This window comes from Vanacampus margaritifer, chromosome 3 (assembly GCF_051991255.1).
Source record: "Vanacampus margaritifer isolate UIUO_Vmar chromosome 3, RoL_Vmar_1.0, whole genome shotgun sequence".
NCBI classification, from domain to species: domain Eukaryota; kingdom Metazoa; phylum Chordata; class Actinopteri; order Syngnathiformes; family Syngnathidae; genus Vanacampus; species Vanacampus margaritifer.
In genome coordinates this window covers 5114104-5133013 of record NC_135434.1, presented here as the reverse complement: position 1 = coordinate 5133013, position 18910 = coordinate 5114104, and the positions used below count along the sequence as shown (strand labels likewise).

The 18910-nt window shown below is 40.9% G+C and overlaps 1 protein-coding gene across 1 annotated transcript; it reads left to right on the top strand.

Moving 5' to 3' along the window:
* The first annotated feature begins 506 nt into the window (after positions 1–506).
* Positions 507–18513, top strand: disp3 (dispatched RND transporter family member 3). Its single transcript, XM_077562592.1, has 21 exons — positions 507–816; positions 3788–4580; positions 5426–5645; positions 5714–5850; positions 6758–6892; positions 6969–7129; positions 7218–7357; positions 8645–8736; positions 8824–8985; positions 10363–10524; positions 10627–10761; positions 11350–11486; positions 12593–12762; positions 13346–13476; positions 13539–13723; positions 13801–13927; positions 15089–15237; positions 15306–15465; positions 15531–15644; positions 15706–15878; positions 16790–18513. The coding sequence occupies exons 1-21, from the start codon at positions 781–783 to the stop codon at positions 17153–17155; spliced, it is 3885 nt and encodes a 1294-aa protein (XP_077418718.1). The 5' UTR covers positions 507–780; the 3' UTR covers positions 17156–18513.
* The last annotated feature ends 397 nt before the right edge of the window (positions 18514–18910 follow it).

Sequence of the window (18910 nt, the reverse complement as noted above, 5' to 3'; positions counted from 1 at the left end):
TTTTTGAGTCCACTGATCAACACTACTTGGTGTCAAGCCGATCCGCAGGAGTAACGGCTGCGAAGTGAGCTGATGGATCGTTTGCTCGTGCTCGAGTCATTAATGTTGGATGAGCGGCGCTGCAGGGAAAAGCGGGCCCACAATGAGTTTCAAGCTACCACCGGGAAATAAACCTCTCGCTAACAAACTCATATTCCACATGATGACGCCAAATTATTCACACTTTGTGTCCCACTGTAGCCAATCACCTTTTTTTTTTTAATAGCACGCCCCCATGAAGTGTGAACGGACCGGATTGTACCAACTCAGCTAAGATACAAAGGGGGGGTTGGTGGGGTTCTCCCCTGTCAAATCCCCACTAAACAGCTCATCTTCACACTGTAATCAGTTAAATCTGGTTGTGAAACCATGTGAAGTATTTTGTATTCTTCCCGTCATCCTTTTGTTGGCTCTCTGCTTGCAATGTGTGCACAAACGCTTTGGTACGTTCCTCGCCTGCCTTCCACTCAGAACAAAGCCACGAGAGAGAGAAAGAGAGAGGAGGGAAGAAATGTCTCACTGACTCTGTCGCCTGGACGACCGGCGGCGAGGTGAAGACAGGAGTGAGACTAAATTGAAAAAAAGAAGAAGAAAAAAAGGAAAGCCCAATCTTTTTCTTGGAGGAGTTTTAGTCTTAATGACTTCCGGTTTTTCTAAGCGACACCTTTCAGGAGCAGCAGGAGGGGATGATGCCGCAAAGCGCGCATCGCAAGTGGACCCACAAGGCCTGAATGGACCCCCATGAGACCCCGACACCCTCCTTTCATCAGCCTTAATGTAAGTGCTTAATTAAGTGTCTTGACATGCTAAGAGGATCATGTCATATTTGTACCTCTGCCTCCAAACATGAGAAGGAGTTGTCCTGAGTGGAAGTGTGCACAAAATTGAGGTGCAAATGAGTGCAAATTGTGTGAGTGAAGGGAGGTAAAGGTCATGAATGTTGTCGAAAGGCGCTCAGCGTGACCTCTCACTTTACTGTTGACTGTTTTCCCCCTCTAATTGCTTAGTTAAATTGTATTTATTCATTTTTAGGTACAGTGGCGCATATCTCCTCATTGAAATGAAAGGGAATGCCATTGATAGGTTCTAACTCCACATACACAAAAAAATAAAAAATTTGTAGCATGTTTTTGGTACAATCTACAGTATTGCGCTTTATACAAAACATGAAGCAACAGCAAATAAATAAACTGCTTGTGCATCATGATTTCATATTTCAATGTATGTTGAGTGACATTGCAATCGAGCAAAAACAATAACTGACAGAGAAGCAATACATATAAAACAGACATTTAAAATAGAAGAGTTTCACAACTACTGTCTGATTTGGTAGATTAGATCATCTGAATAGTAATACAAATCATGACAAAAATATGTTAAATATCTCATATCTCCAACGACCATTATTTTACAGGAAATTATAAAATAGCATCATTGTATTGTAAAAGTTCTCAATTTTCAACACTTACATTAGTTAATTAACTCATTCACTCACAGCCATTTTGACTGAAGCAATCCCCTTCGCTCCCGGCTGTTTTACTGGATTTTGACTGATTTTGCAATGCTTACTATTAAAAACATGAAACCTACTAAAATCTTTTTTTCAGGAAAAAAAGTATATTTGTTTCTGTTTTGCAGCATTTAGCATTAGAACATAGCTAAGTTTCATCACATTGCTGGTGAAAACACAAAACAAGGCCCTGGTTGATCTCTTATACTCTGCTGCCACCTGTTGGCCATTTTTTTGTAATAACTACCATTGCTTTAAGCCACTTCTTCATGTCAGAAGCTGCATCAAAGCCTTCTGTATGCTCTAGCATAAAAAAAAAAATCTGACAAAACGTAGAAATACTTTTTGGGGAGTGAAGGACAAAGTATTAAAAAATATGTTTACACGTTTTTGGGTTCGAATGAGGTAATGAAGCTTTTCTGATTCTTTTTCCAGATTTTTTCTCTTACTTTCTTTCCTTTTTTTTTTTTATTATTAATATATTTTTTAAAATTTGTTTCCCCTAATTTTCTGGATTTTTCTGCCTTCTGTATGCTCTTGCATAAAAATAAAAATAAAAAATAAAGGAAAAAACGTAGAAATACGTTTTTGGTGTGAAGGACAAAGTATTAAAAAATGTATTTACACGTTTTGGGGTTTAAATGAAGTGAGGAAGCTTTTTCTGATTCTTTTTCCATATTTTTTCTATTTCTTTCTTTCTTTTTCTGTCTTTCGTTGATTGATTTTTTTTTCTTAAAAAAAAAAAATAATTCCCCCCCCCCTAATTTTCACTAAATTGCTTCAAAAATGGCAGATTTCTATATGAACATGCAGGAAAAGACAGATACAGCCTCAGCTAAGTTGCAGCATAAAGAGAATATCAATATTATCACTTTTTTCCAAACAAAAATATGGCGTATCGCCAAAACCTTCTAATCTAATCTAAGGCGGACCCTCGTTTGGATAGACTCCAGCACACTCGCGACCCTAATGAGGATAAGCGGTATAGAAAATGGATGGATAGCGAATATAATACCAATCGTAGGCATGATGATTACTTGTATAAATGGAGGCATCCGAGCCAGCACACGTTTTTTATTTTTATTTTTTTTTGCTCACTCTTGCAAAGCTTATAAATGGACTTGCTAAGGCGTGCTGAAAAATGGAAGTGTTGAACAATGGTGGCAGGCGCTTAAACACAATCTCGTTAAGGCAGCCGGCACATTACTTTACGGACCGCCGCGTCTCCGCTGGCAGCCGGAGCTACAGCACTAAAGTCGCACCGTCACAGTGTGCCTATCAGGCTCAAAGTGTCTGACGTTAGAATATCTTGTTATCACTTTTTGATGTGGGAATGCAAGAACGTCTCGTCCTGTCGGTTCACAAGCGGAGGACATGATTTGTCATGTTATATTGTGCAAATCAGTGGTTCTCAAAGTAGTACCGCTAAAGAATTAGCCCACCAAAGTACCACCATCATGACCAAGGTTATTTTAACTCATTCACTCGCAGCCATCACTGAAGCGACCCCCTTTGCTCCCGGCTCTTTTACTGGATTTTTGACAGATTTTGCAGAATATTGTGTTCTATTGCTATCAAGAAAAAAACAAACATGGAACCTTCCAAAAGAAAGATTAGAGTCTCTTCTTTCATTAGGAAAAAATAGTATATTTCTGTTTCCGTTTTGCAGCAATTAGCATTAGAATACAGCTAAGTTTCATCAAGATTCACAAATCTCAGCTTTTTGTAACATGGCCCTGGTCGATCTCTTATGCTCTGCTGCCACCTGCTGGCCGTTTTTGTAATAACTACCATTGCTTCAAGCATTCTCTTCAGTTCATAGGCTGCATCAAAGCCTTCTGTATGCTCCAGCATAAAAGCACATAAAAAAAATCTATAATTACGTTTTTTGGGACCATGGCAATATTTAAAATCAAAACGTTTTTATACATTTTTGGGAACAAATGAGTTAATTAATGAAAAACTCAAACTAAAATGTAAAAAAAATAAAAACGAAGATTCCAGCTGACATGAGCACACATCAGGAGCTTCGTGGCTCAGAAAGTATATCCGCTGTCTCCCAAGCTGAAGGTTTGTTCCTCAACCCTTGAGTGACTTTTATTTATTTTTTTAAAATTCTTTATTTTACTCTCTTCCAAGTATAAATATTAGCCTACTCTAAAACGGAGTCTATTTGGTCCCACAATTTACTCTACAAAATGTACTGTGTACAAGTGAATTTGGTCTTCTTACTTCCAGACGCCAATGATGGACGTGGACGATGAGGCACCGTTGTTTCATACAACCTGGGGAGGAGGCGAGGAAGAGCAAGTGGAGGTGGCGGCGGTTGGAGGTTTGAGACATGGGTTGGTATGGGGGCCGTGGAAGGCCGTGGCCTGGGTCTACACCCGCCCCTGGGCCAGCGGGGTGGTCCTAGGGGGGTTTGTCCTCCTGCCTTGCACCTTGTTTGCCTTCATGCTCCTCTACTGGCCACCTCTGGACATCGACCTCTCCTATAGTGCCTTTGAGGTCCACAGTCACTTCTCCGCACAGCGTTTCGACGCCCTGGCCATAGCGGTGAAGACCCAGCTGGGCTCCTGGGACAGACGGAGGCGGGACTCGGATAGCGACGAGGCCGAGGCCCTGCGCGAGCTACTGATGGAGAAGCTGGCCAGCAACGGGACACTGGACGAAGCCTCGGCGACGGGCGATCGAGGGTCATCCGGCCGCAGACGGCGCTCGGCTCCCGACAACTACCTCCAGAGTCAGGCCCTGTGGCGGATGGAGCTGGTGTTTGTGGCTCAGGGCGAGGGCGAGCGCAACATCTTCACCCCCGAGCGCCTGCGCACCATCCACGAGGTGGAGCGCCTCCTCATGCAGCACCCGCACTTCCCTGAGTTCTGCTGGAAGCCCATGGAGGTGCTGAGGGACCTTCCGCTGGGGCCGTCGTACTGCTCGCCCCCCAGCTCGCTCCTGTCGTATCTCTACCCCAGCGAGCGAGGAGGGAAGATCTACTACGACGGCATGGGTCCCGATCTGGCTGACATACGAGGTGAGCGCACCGAAGCATTCTTTCAACACCATGTTGATGCCCCTTTTTCACTCAACGATGAAATAATGATGAAATTTTGCAGAAAAAAATAAAAAATCAATAAAAATAACCAGTTAATCAGCCCATTATGTTGAAAATTTTGATTGATACATACATACTAAACAGTATTTAGTGTTTTATGAGAAAATAGGGCTGCTCTATTATGGAAAAAAAAATAATCACAATTATTTTGGCAATAATTGAAATCACGATTATTATTTTTTTTGGTACGAAACAAGAAAATGTTTAAGCATTTAAAAATATTAAGACCAATTTAAAAAATAAAATAGACACACTATAATTATGTAAGTTCCTTTTGGACCAAACTGAATTTATAATAATACATATTTACAATCATATTTCTTTATTTATTTATGTTGGCAAAAACTTTAAGTTGTTGTGCAGCTTGTGCACTGTGCAGTAGGACGATCATTTATTTTTTGGTAGAAAACAAGAAAATGTTGAACCCTTAACGTTCTGACGGCCCACCGGTGGGCAAACAAAATGCAAAATTAAAAAAAAAAGGTGCAAATGTATCAATTTAAACAACTCAAAAATTAGTATTAAGAATCTTTTTTTTTTAATGATTATGCTGATTTTGTATTTATGTAGTGTAATAATTGAAATTGTAATTGTATTTCAATTAATTGCACAGCCCTATGAGAAAGTAAAATTATATCGGCGGTTAATTATTGTAATTCACAATGACCAAAATGGCCTGGAGTCCACGAGTTGCTTCATGTTCCAAATAATATTTGCTCTGAATTTGAAACGAAAAGTCCACCTTACTTAAGTTTTCCCTGCAGGTTCACTAAGTCTGGCCATCACCCACCCTCAGTTCTACTGGTATGTGGATGAAAGGCTCTCCCCCGAGCATCTCTCCTCCTCCCTCCTACGAAGCGAAATCCACTTCGGCGCCCCTCTCCCGTCCTACTACTCGGTCCAGGACCGAGCCGACGAGCAGAGGAGCCACTTCAAGAACTTTGTGGTGCAGTATGCTGAAATCCTGGCCAAGCAGTCCACCAGGTCAGAAGAAGTTTTGTCATTGTGATGACACGCTAGTTCTTCCTCTCACGCAGTCTTGCTGCTGTCAGTCAGGTGAAAGTTCTCTACGGCGGAACGGAGCTGTTCGACCATGAAGTGAGGCGCACCTTCAGGAATGATATGATGCTGGCAGTCATCAGTGGAGTCTGCATTGCTGTGCTGGTCTACATCCTGACCTCTTTCTCTGGTATCAGTCATAGTTACTAGGGCTCAACCGATTATAATCTGCCTTCAAACATCAGCCACAACAATCGGCCAATTGGGCCAAATGACCGATTATTTTCCCCTTAAAACGTTAACATCGGAGAGAACCGAAGTTTCCGACGCTGTGAAAGTACCCTGAATGCACCACTTTGCTTGCGTAGCATTAAGCACTAGCAAGTGCTATGTTATTCTGTTTATTCTGTTGTCCCCAAGCGTCCTTTAAGGTGTTTAATGACACCGCAGTTGGAGTTAACTGTAAAACTGAACACACGACTTTAAGAATTACATCCACTGTATATTTAGATGCAAAACATGCTTCATTTTTAAAACATCGCTAGCCTAGCGCTAATGCTAAATTCGAAGGGAGGATCCCATTCAAATGCTAACAGGAAGTTAGCATCGAATTCGGGAGTGTTTTTACTTCAAATAACGAATATCCACACACAAATGCTGTGGGAATACATAGCCACGTGGTGAGATAACACTAGGCAAAGGCACAAATTCTTCCCAATGTGTGAAAAACGAGTTATTTTAATAGAATTCAATCGCAACTTTCTTCTGTACTCACTTTAAGTGTGTACGCCATGGATGCACAGCACCACACTGCCCCCAAGAGGCCAAAACGCACATGAACAGTCAGTATTTATTCTTACAGATTTTTTCAGTTGCTATTATTTTAAGTTATTATGTTTATTTCACTTTCTTATTGTTTTATTTTGTCATTATCCCTTCAAGTTGTATTTAAAGTTTATATTTCAAGGATTCAAAAATGTTCTTTTCTCAAAATTCAAGGATGCAAACATCCAAGGATTTTTATCTTTTCCACTTGACATGGCACAAAATACAAAAGGACTGGTGTGTGATTGTTTGTCATTCTCTCTTCCGTGTAGCCTTTCTGACGTTCTTCGGATTGGCCAGCATCGGTCTGAGTTGCCTGATGGCTCTTTTCTTGTACCACGTGGTGTTCGGTGTGAGGTACCTGGGGATTCTCAACGGAGTGGCAGCCTTTGTCATTATCGGAATCGGTACGGGAAATGAATGCAATTCGGAAGTGGATGGGGGGGAAAGAAAGCCTGTAATTTTCTTTGCTTCTCCGCCCAGGGGTGGATGATGTGTTTGTGTTCATCAACACCTTCAGACAGGCGGCCCATCTTGGTCATCCGCCGCAGCGGATGGTCTACACCATCAAGACGGCAGGCCGAGCCACTTTCCTCACCTCCTTCACCACGGCAGCCGCCTACGCTGCCAATGCCTTCTCCAAAGTAATCATAGCAGACCCATCCAATTTTCTCTCTCTTCCCTGCTTGAATAGAAAGTCCACGTTTTAAGGTTGTTTGTTTTAAAACACAGATCCCAGCTGTGCATGACTTTGGCCTATTCATGGCTCTCATTGTCAGCTGTTGTTGGCTTTGGGTTTGCGTGCTGATGCCGGCCGCCTTGTGTATCTGGACGCGGTGGGTGGAGCCTCACGAGCACGACGGGTTACACTGGTGAGAGAAAACAACCAAATGTTTTGAATGTGTCACATGTTTATTATTATTATTATCAATAGTATAACTAAAGTGGTACAAAACATTTCTCCAATGAAATTAATGGAAATCCCATTATTCCATTCCAGCATCCCAAAACACAAAAGCAAAAAAATTGTAAAATGTTTTTAGAATAACTTAGGATAATAGCAATTCTTCCATATTTAAAGGGGAAAGTCATCCTGAAACATTTATTGACAATAATTTGTTATATGTGACCTCACTAATCTAAACATGACATTCTGATTAATATTACATTTGTGGTATGAGTTATGAAACAAAATCCAGCCGTTTTTATCCATCTCAGGAGGCGGCCATTTTGTCACTTGCTGTCGACTGAAGATGACATCACAGTTGTTTAGGCAATGACCAATAACAGCACTGTTTTCTGAAGCTGATCTGTAATTCATTGTTACCTGAGACTTGAACTAGAGTAACCATATTCCCATTTCCAAAAAAAAGGGGACACTTGAAATTGTGGTACCAGTTGCAGTTACACAGTGTACTTCACCTCCTATTAGTCACGCAATGCCAACTGGACATTTTCATGAATTTATAAAACCCACGGATGCCCGAACGAGACATAAGAAAATGGTCTGTCCTACCAAATCTCAAAAGAGGATGTTTGGTCACCCTACTTAAACAACTGTGATGTCATTTTCACTCCACAGCATGTGGCAAATTGGCCGCCTTTTCATATTGATACTTTAACGTTATAAATACATACAACCATAACTGGCCACCAGGAGGCAGTACAGCACATACAAATGGACTACACTACATGTAAATTTGATTGTAAATTTGAAACACGGAAGAAAACCATCACAACTAAGATATATAATACTGTAAAATCTATAATACAATTTTGTCTGCATAATTTGTAACCGCTTGTGTTCAACTTTAAGTTTTTTTTACTTGCCGGGACATTTATGCTAGTTTTTTTCCCCCCATTGTAGTCCTTGTAGAGGTTTATCTTGACTTTAATTGTTAATAGTATTGCCAATATTATTACGATTTGCATCGTTATTGTTTCTAATGTTTACATGATCATCTCCCTCCACCATTTACAGTATGTTGATTACTATGTTAATATACTACCAACACACAGTCACATTCACAAATTTATGCTTTTTAGTTTCTCTGGCTCACAGAAATGTGTTTAAAAAAAAAGAAGAAGAAGAAAAGAAATGGCCTGACATCTAATCCCCTCCGCTGTCTCTTTCCCTAAACGGCCTCTTCCCTCACAAGCTGCAAGTCGTTTGGGGGCCTGTCATCGAGCCACGGCCCTCTGTCGGACGAGGATGACGACGTGGCGCTGCTGTCAGTGGAGATGGAGCCAGGTGAGATTATTATCTGGAACAGGCTCGTAAAAGGCCGCAATTGCGCACACGTCCGCAATTGCGCTTGTCGTCTGTGTCTCGAGACAGATTCCCTGGAGGCAGATGGGGACGCGGGCATTCTTTCCCTGTCGGTGGAGGCTCCAACGAACCCTGCGGGGCATCATCAAGGTGTGGTCAGCATAAAGCTTCAGTGGGCCCTCCAGCATTTTGTGGTCCGGCCAGCTGTGGAAAGGAGGAAAACTGTTCTAGGTAAGGCAATCACAGAATGAAATGGGATGGAAATTTCCAGAAGCATAGTGTATATGTTGCAAAAGCAGTGGTTTTTGCGACAGATATTTTTCCTAAGATTGTCTTACCACACATGTCGGAAACAGACATATGGGCTCGTGTTAATTGTATCAGCCATTTTTAAATTAAGTCTCATTTTAAGTCCAGTTTCAATCACACTTGTTAGTTTTTATCGTACTTAGTCAACCTTGTCCCATTTTTATTTCGTCACCTTTTAGTCGACTATTTAGTCTTTATTTTAGTCCAAGAAAACATAATTGTATTCATCTAGTTTTAGTAAAGAAAAACTGTCAATGTTTTAGTCAGAACAATTATTTCATCGTTTACTTTTTTTTCTCTCAGCAGCTAATATTGAACATATCTGATCTAAAACTACTTCACATAAAAAATTCTCTCATCTTTTTGATTTAAAACAACTTCACACACAATTACAGTATATTAACAAGTGGCTATTATGACTCCATGCTACAAGCTAGTAAGCTAGCCAGCATTATTTACATAATATTACGTTGTGGCTATTATGACTCCGTCCTACAAGCTAATAAGTTAGCCAGCTAACATTAGTTAGCATTGTTGTTAATATGTTACAGCTGTTGGATTAATGTTACGTTGTGGCTATTATGACTCCATCCTACAAGCTAATAAGTTAGCCAGCTAACATTAGTTAGCATTGTTGTTAATATGTTATAGGTGTTGGATTAATGTTACGTTGTGGCTATTATGACTACATACTACAAGCTAGTAAGTTAGCCAGCATTAGTTAGCGTTATTGTTGGAACGTTATAGCTGTTGGATTAATGTTACGTTATAAACAACCACCATCAAACTTTTCGTTAATTTACCACAATGTCTTTGTGGTGAACAGCTCTTGAGGTTTTTTCATTTTTATTTTTTTTAATAAAATCATAATTTCTATTTGAACTAAAATGTCCATAGATTTTAGTCTAATTAACTGAGCTACATTTTCGTCTCATCTAAATTTACACTGATTTAGTCGCAGTTATTGTTTATTAATGGTGGTTTTACTCTAGTCTAGTTTTCTTTTGGTGAAAAATGTGTGTTGACGAAAATATTTGTATTTAGTTTTTGCTAACGAAATTAACACTAATATGAACCAAACAAGCCATGCATGTACTTTGGTGGTTCATTTTATTGTTTAATTGTTAACCATTTAAAATTGATTAAGAATCATGTTTTTCTACACCCCACCCACACCCCACACTTTGCATCAAAATGTGTACCGCTTATTATGAGGATGATGGGAGACTTCCTCAAGTCTTATGGGTCCAAACCTGCTCCATCGCACCAAATGTATTGTTGACGATGATTGTCGCCCAGGCGTCTTCCTGGTGGTTTTGCTGTTATCCGCGGGCTGTTGCTGTCTGCTGAGACCAGCCTCCCACGCCCCCTTACTGTTCCGCCAGAACACAAACCTCCAAACTCTTCTGGCTCTCAGGAGCAACCTCAGCAGTCAAGGTATCTCCTGCCCCATGTGCTCAGGTGAGACACTTCAGGTGATAGCTGCATGGAAACTGCAAACAAACAAACAAAAACAAAAATATATATATATACTGTATATATAAAAATATATCTATTCTTCAGGTGTATTCATGGAGAAGCCGCACCCTTTGTCTAGTCACACCTCCTGGTCAACATTCGGGACGTCCACGCATCAGCAGGCTCGCAGCACAGCAGACACCTCAAGTGCACCTCCAAACACAAACATCAACCAAACGGGTAAAAAGGCCAAGTGAAGAGCTCAAATCTAAATTATGATCAATCCATTTGGATTATTCTGAGAAAAATGTATTAAACTAGAAACCTTTTTTTTCCTCAAAAAAGTTATTATCTTTATACAATGTATTACAAGATGGGTCCTTTTAAAAAATATATATATATATGGTTATGGGTTTGCATGAAGTTATAATGGCAGACAAGTAGGTAGCTACAGCGGATATAAAAAGTCTACACACCCCTGTTTGATTGATTGATTGATTGATTGATTTTGTATCAGGGACAGTACATATTAATAAACATTTCGGTAAATATGCCAGATTTAGCCAAAAGGCTATTTTTCATTTGCAGTCTCGAGACAGATCATAAATGTCACCTTAGTAAAATAAAATAATAAAATGCACAACAATAACAATACATTCATGAAAATACTATTAAGATGTTAAAATTAAAATTTCATAACAAAAGCAATACATTTTCTAAAATGTACACATTAAAACCAACAAGGGATAAACAAATACAGGAAGTATTAGTGTTGACATTTCTGCAGTCTATTTTCAGGCATGACTTTGCACTCTTTTGTTTTCTCAGGCTTTTTAATCACAGTGTTTATATCAAAGTTGGAGCTGAGAAGCTCGATCAGCGTTTACCGCTTCTCGCTTAACGCCAGCACTCCTGCCCCGTGGACGCCGTGCGGCGCGGAGCACGAGCAGGTGTCTTCGTTTCAGGTCAGCACACAATGCGCCTCACCAGAGATGGAAGGGATGGAACTTTCACTTTCAAAGTCAAAAGTCGAGTTGCTACTAAATTCTAGTTTAGTCCACTCATGTTGCATGTTGCCACTCTCTTTTTTCCTGATTTTCATGAAAACATAATCCAAAAGTTTGTTTTAAAACAACACAAAAGACGCATCATCTAGATGAAGTATTTTCTGGAAAAATTTGATTTTTTACTCGAAATATTTTAGATTTTTTTTCTCAGAATATTTTTGATTTTTTTTCTCAAATAAAAAAAAAAATCCTAAAAAACAAACAACATATTTCTTGAAAAATAAAACATAAAATCCTTAAAAAAAAAAAAAATCTTGAAGTATTGTGACTGTATCAAGATTGTATTTTTTTCTCTAAAATTGTTAAGTTTTTCATCAAATCTGTTTGGGGTTTTTTTGTCCTGGAAAATGCAATTGTAGTCCACACGTGACCACTCCTTTTCTTGATTTTCATGAAAGCATAATCCAAATGTAATATGGCATTTGTGTCATGAAGTGGCCACTGCACTCATCATAGCCAATTAAGTGTGTTTTCAGTGCGTTAACGCACACGACAAAAAAGCTAACTTTGTTTCAAAAACAAAACAAGCGACATATCGTCTAGTATTTTGGAACAAATAAAACTATTTTTTTCCAGTAAAATCTGATTTGTTACTCGAAATATTTTTGATTTTGTTTCTCAAATTAAAAAAAAATCTTTTAAAATGTAATTTTCTTAAAAAAAACAACATCTTGAAAAATAAAATGTAAATTATTATTTTTTAAATTTCTATTAGTATCAATATTATATATTTTTTCTAAAATTATGTTTTGAAAAAAAAAATGTTCTTGGAAAAATTTTGACTTTTAGACTTGGGTGAAATTAAACTTCAGAAACAAACATTGCGTGTTTAACCCAAATACGTGAACTTTGTTTTATGAACTTCTGCTAGCTAAACAAATTTATTTTGTTTATTATTTATTCATTTATTTATTTATTTTGCTTAATTTAAACACTTAGCAGCAGTCCTCCACTTCTGCTCTCCATGTTTAATGTGCCTCTAAGAGAGAAAATGTCTTCTTCAGGCTTTTAGTCATCCGTGGCGCAACTACACTCGAAGAATGACCGTGTGCGTGTCCCACGACTACTACCCGTACCCCAGCTGGATGATCACATCTGGGTCATGTGACGGTCGCCACAGCTGGACGCCCGAGTTTTCCTTTTACGCGGCGGCATCAGCACAGCAGCACAGCAGGTAGACATTGATCAGTCACTGTCAATAACTAAACATTTAAAATATCAAAATAAAAAAACTAAGTACAGTCCAGTTGTATTGAACTCGTTCAAACCCAAAAACGTGTAAGTACGTTTTTAATACTTGGCCATCCACTCCCAAAAACATATTTGTACGTTTTTTATGTTTTTTTTTGTTTTTTTTAATGCTAGCGCATACAGAGGGCTTTAATGCAGCTTATGCCAGCAGGTGGCAGCAGAGTATAAGAGATCAGCCATGTTGCAACAAGCTCTTTTTGACAGTGTTTTCACCTGGATTGTAAATATCGATGACACTTAGCTCTAATCTAAAGCTAATTGCTGCAAAACAGATACAAATATACTTTTTTTCCGGATCAAAGAAGAGACTCTTATTCTTTCTTTTGGTAGGTTCCGTGTTTTTATAGCAATAGAACACAATATTCTGTGGGCCCTGCAAAGTAAGTCAAAATCCAGTAAAACACCTGGGAGCGAAGGGGGTTGCTTCAGTGAATATGGCTGGGAGTGAATGATTAAAATTTGTAGTAGATGACATTAATTTGTAATCTTTTCTTTTGACTTGATAGGAAACTGCGTTTTGCCCAGCACAAACTGCGACCTCATCCTACTCGAGTGTGTGTAAGCCCGCCTGGCTGCGGCATCAGTAGCTCGACGGATGGACCCGCACGAGGAAGCTTTTACGTTCCTCTTCCCACAGGTGAGACTGACGCAGCTTTAACATTCTGTCCTCATGATGATTCTTGCGTCCTGTCATCCAAGATTCCGCCTCTGCGATACCAGAGAGCGCATCCAAGATGTTTGGCTTCAACCCGTGCACAGGCGGCACCTGCGGCCGGCCGGCCGCGCGTCCTCTGGTCGACACGGGCGCCATGGTTTTCGTGGTCTTCGGCATTTTGGGAGTGAATCGCACCGAGCGTACAGCCAATCACGTTATTGGAGACAATGTGAGGCTACGGCGTCCTAATTGCTTGTCACTCAATAGAATCCTGTCAAGCTTGTCTTTATTTCTCTCCCCAACAAGGGCAACGTCGTATTGGATCCGGATTTTGACATTTTCCAGGAAATGGGACACCTTTGCAAGATTTGCAAAGCTGTTAGTGCAAATAAAGAACTCGTCAAGCCCGGAGGAGCGCAGTGCCTACCTTCAGGTAACAAACAACAAGCTGCAGGCATCTTTAGTTGACAAAGTATTTGTGGTGGGCCAAATATTTTACTTCAAAGTGATCGTGATTCGTATTTAATGCAAAAAATGTCCAATAATTCAATCATTTGACAAACAACTCCGCAAACAGTACCGTTCACTAAAACATACCACCGTAACAATAATACCGTCTTTATACATGCATACGTATTTTTGTTTGTATGTAGGCCTTGTGAAAGTACTCCCCTTGAAGTTTTTGACCTTCGACAAAGTTAGAAAATTGGATTTATTTATGTATTTATTGATTTAATTATGTTTTTTTCCCCCGTTTTTTTTTTTAGAGCTCACGTCATCATCATAACGCTTTTTTTTTTTTGCATGCGTATGTGTGCATGCGTGTGCGTCAGTCACGCCAGAGTCGTGAAGTTGTCAGGAGACCAGAGGAAGGATCAAAGGAAAGAAAGATGAACCCTAACCCTAACACCACCTACAACCCACAGATTTACAAAACCAGAATCTTTCACCATCTCCAGAAACATTTCAATTCCAACAGATTAGGGAGACACCAAAAGACCAGAGGAAAGACTAAAGGAAGGAAGGATAGATGAGGCAGAGTGAGATCCACAAACACCAGCCTTCACTGATTCTATTTTTTTTAATACCAGTAAGTGGATGGAACTGTAACATGTTTTTTTTGTCTTTGACACACGATGATGTCACAAAAAAAGCCAAAGAAAAAGAAAAAGATTCTTTACGTATGTGGAAAACCTTCATTGGACAACAAAACAACCCAAAACTTTGAAAACACTTTGAATACTTCAATTAATTTTTTTTAATCGCTCTTCTCATACCATTCTTTTCTCTTACTCATCTTATTTTTTCCCTTATTTACTTGTTTTACTCTTATCTTTGGCAGTAATGTCACCTTTTGTATTTTAGCATTTTAAACATTATTAGTTTGATTGTTTATGTTTAACTAATGATCATATTTTTTTTCTTTTTTTACCTACTGCTCTATGTGCCTTTAATTGTCCCCTGGTGACAAATAAAGTGTTTTGAATGTGTGTTTTTACAAGGACGTAACACGCCGTCGTCCGTTCTGCCTCTGCTGCATCCGGACTGTGAGGACAAATAAAGTTTTTTGAATTTGAATGTGTGTTTTCGCAAGGAGGAAACAAGCTGTCGTCCGTTCTGCCTCTGCTGCATCCGGACTGTCACGCTCTGCCGGAGCCCAACCTGCTCCCGGGCCAGCTGTCCCACGGGGCGGTGGGAACGCACGGCGGGAAAGTCCGATGGCTCTCCATGGCCTTCGAGTCGGTGAGCGGTCGCCGCGGTCTCGCCGCTCAGCCATTCGGGCTCCTTCCATCGCCATCTTGTGCTCGCAGACCACCTACAAGGGCAAGTCGTCCTTCCAGACCTACGGCGACTTCGTCCGCTGGGAGACGTTCATCCAGGAGCAACTCTCGGCCCTCCCGCACTCGTCGGCCTTGAGGCGGGGCTTCCAGACTTGTGAGCACTGGAAGCAGATCTTCATGGAGATCATAGGTAGGCGTGGGATCGGGTTCGAGGCGTGTGTGTGTGTGTGTGTGTGTTAACGGAGTGTGTTGCAGGTGTGGAGAGCGCCCTCTGGAGTCTGCTGCTGTCCCTCGTTATCTGCGTGGCGGCCGTCTCCGTTTTCACTGCTCATCTTTTCCTGCTGCTTCCAGTCCTCCTAACCATCCTCGGTACGGTCCTTAAACTTTCCAGCTGCTCAGGCCCGTTTAGGCCACTGTGGTGTCTTGTCAGGCGTGATCTGCGCGGTGGGCGCGCTCATGTACTGCTTGGGCTGGCAGCTGGGAGCGGTGGAGGCCGTTTCGCTGTCCATCCTGGTCGGATCCTCGGTGGATTACTGTCTGCATCTGGTGGAAGGATTCGTGCTGGCCGGGGAGACGCCGACGACTACTGCGGGACTTGGCTGCGTAAGACTGGAGCGGACATCTTGTTTTTCAATTCTACCTGCAGTACCTCCCAGTTCGTTCATCATACCCGTCTGGCCGTCATGTGTCCATCAGACGACTATTCCCATTGACCTACCATCCACCAATGTTGCTTATGTACATCTATAGTTATAGTAGATAAACTATAATCTATCCATCAACCATTCATTTTCTCGTCTACAGACCTATCTAGTTTCCATCCACCCGTTTTCGTTCCTATCCACCTAAATACCTATCGAGCTAAAATCTCCCTGTGTCGCAACATACCTATCTAGTTACCGTCTTTCCTGTTTACAGAAATATCCATCTATCTAAAATAAATTTTCCCTGTGTATCTTCATACCTATCTAGTTACCGTCTTTCCTTTTTACCTAAATACCCGTCTTAGCTCAAATGTAGTTCCCCTCTAGTTCCCATCATCCTGTTAACCAAATTATCATCTAGCTAAAATCTATTTTCCCCGTGAATCCACATACCTATCTAGTTAATGTCTTTCCTATTTACCTACATGCCCGTCTAGCTATAATCCTTTTACTATCCCCATCTATCTACATACCTATGTATCTATCATTTATCCACCCATTGCACAATTTACCAACATACCTATCTAATGCTATATAATACCATTCCTCCACCACCCGTCTTTCTTATTTACCTTCATACCTGTCTAGCTTTCATCCATTCACCCATCGTCCCTAAGTTTCTATTGTCATTCACCCACCCATTTTCCCGCATTCCTTCACACAGTTCCTATTTGGATATCATTGGTCCATACCTATCTAAGTCCCTCCGGTATGGAGATAATAATGTCTCAAAGTTTGCGCAGTGCCTTTGAAGGAGCTCGTTAGTCACGAACCGAGGCCCAAATCACCATGCGGCATTCATGTCGGCAGGAGTCGGCGGCTTCGAGGCAGCGGCGCAGCGTGGAGGCAGTCAACCATGTGGGCGTCGCCATCGTGTCCAGCGCCGTTACCACGGTGATCTCCACGCTCCCCCTCTTCTTCTGTGTCATCGTGCCTTTCGCCAAGTTCGGCCAGATGGTGGCCATTAACACCAGCGTCTCCATTTTGGTCACCCTGACCGTGACGGTGGCCACGCTGGCCAGCGCGGCGCCCGCCCACTTCAGCAGGACCCCCGGCAGCGTGCTGAAGGCCGGCGCCGCCGTGCTGGTGCTGGCGCTGGCGACCGCGGGGGGAGCCGCGTGGTGGGCGGGGGGCCGCGCGGGGTTGTCGGCGGCCTGGTTGTCTGCGGGCGTGTAAACGTGATGATGTCATCGAGCAGTGATTCTCGTAGAGAAGAAGCACTGCCGAAGTCGAATTGTATTTCGCGTTCATGTTGTCACAGAAGACTTCTGATAGCAACACCCGTTGCGCTCACAGTGAATGTTAAAGATGTCATATTTCAGTACAGGTGCAAAAAAACGCTTCATTTGTGGGACAATATAAATGTTTTTTTTTAGACAAAATACACTTTTTTGTATCCAGTTTGTACCAACATTTATGGAAGAAGAACTCATTAATTGTTGGCGCAAGTCTAGATTAAAAAAAGAAAAAACGTAGATTTAGTTATAATCTCTTTTGGCTGACTTTTGGATAGGGTTACCATGGCAACGAATAATTAGTTTCTCATTAACTCTTTGACTGCCAAAAACGTTAAATAACGTTTAGTAAAATCCTATGGAGGAGTGCCAAAGACGTTAAAAGACGTTTGTTTCAAAAACTAACCATTTTCTATTGTTGATTACTGAAAAACGGAATAAGGTAGAAACAAACTTTTTTTTTCTGATGAAAGATGAGAGTCCAATCTTTCATTTGGTAGTATGTGTGTTTCCATAGTCCAAACACATAATTTTATGTGGACCTTGAAAGATCAGTCAAAATGCTTAAATCGGCTGGCACCCACGGCATCCCTTTTCTGAAAACGTCTGGCAGTCAAAGAGTTAATGGAGCTCTTTATTTCATGACAATTATTACTTTGTTGTACACTATTTTTTATTTTTATTTGATTGTTTTAATTGGAACCGTAACCCACCACTGCAAGTTCATTACAACGTACATTAAACGGAATGTCACTTAATTAAACTTTTAATTTAATTTAATTGGAGCGTTAGCATTTTCACTGAAACTCATTGCAACAATTAATTAATTGCATCGTTAATTTCATTTCAATAGGACCAGCCACCACTGCAGCTCTTTGCACCACAGGTTTCAAACTAAGTATTCTGAAAATAGTTTTGAATGTTACCTTTTTGTACTGTATTTATTCCAGCCTTTGAACGTATTTATGAGTTGATTGTAAGTCTTTTGGGAAGTTTGTGCTCTAAACGGATTGTACATGACCACGTTGGCCTTTGTGAGATTTCTTCATTAGAGACATGATGTGTATTCTGTGTCATTTTTGTGTTTCATTTGTTGAATGTTACTTTTCAAACAAAATGTGGCCAAGATTTTCTTTTGGTGACTGGATTAAAATTTGACACACATGTTAAAAAAAAAAAAATCGTAGATTTCTGGGCTCAAAGTATTTGCTAAAAGTTTTAGTATGCTGCTCCCACATGTTTCCAGTTTTGCTCTCACGCAGAGACACGAGCGAGTTATGCCCTTCCGTGACCTCTCTTTTCACACTTATGTCATTCACGTGGCTGACGTGAGCAACACCCTGAATGCAGACGCGCATCAGGTGATGGATGGTGGCGTATGAAGGCCTCCAGTCATTTTTTTTCAATTACAAACGTTCATTTTTGTGTTTATGTAACAAAGCCGAGCGCACGGAAGAGGGCGGGGAGACTGGCTGTCCTTTGCTGTGATGGTCACGTGACCACTGGATGGAGCCAGGACCTGTCGTTTATCAGTCAAGTAGCTCCGACTGGGCATTGAATTGTAATGTATCGTTGATGAGAACGTTTCCAGGCAAGAGCCAAAGCTCTAAGGACACTTCATTAGGTACACTTGCAATCCAGTACTATCATAGGATTGATTGGTACTTAAAGAGCTAAGGATGTTTTGGAGTGATAT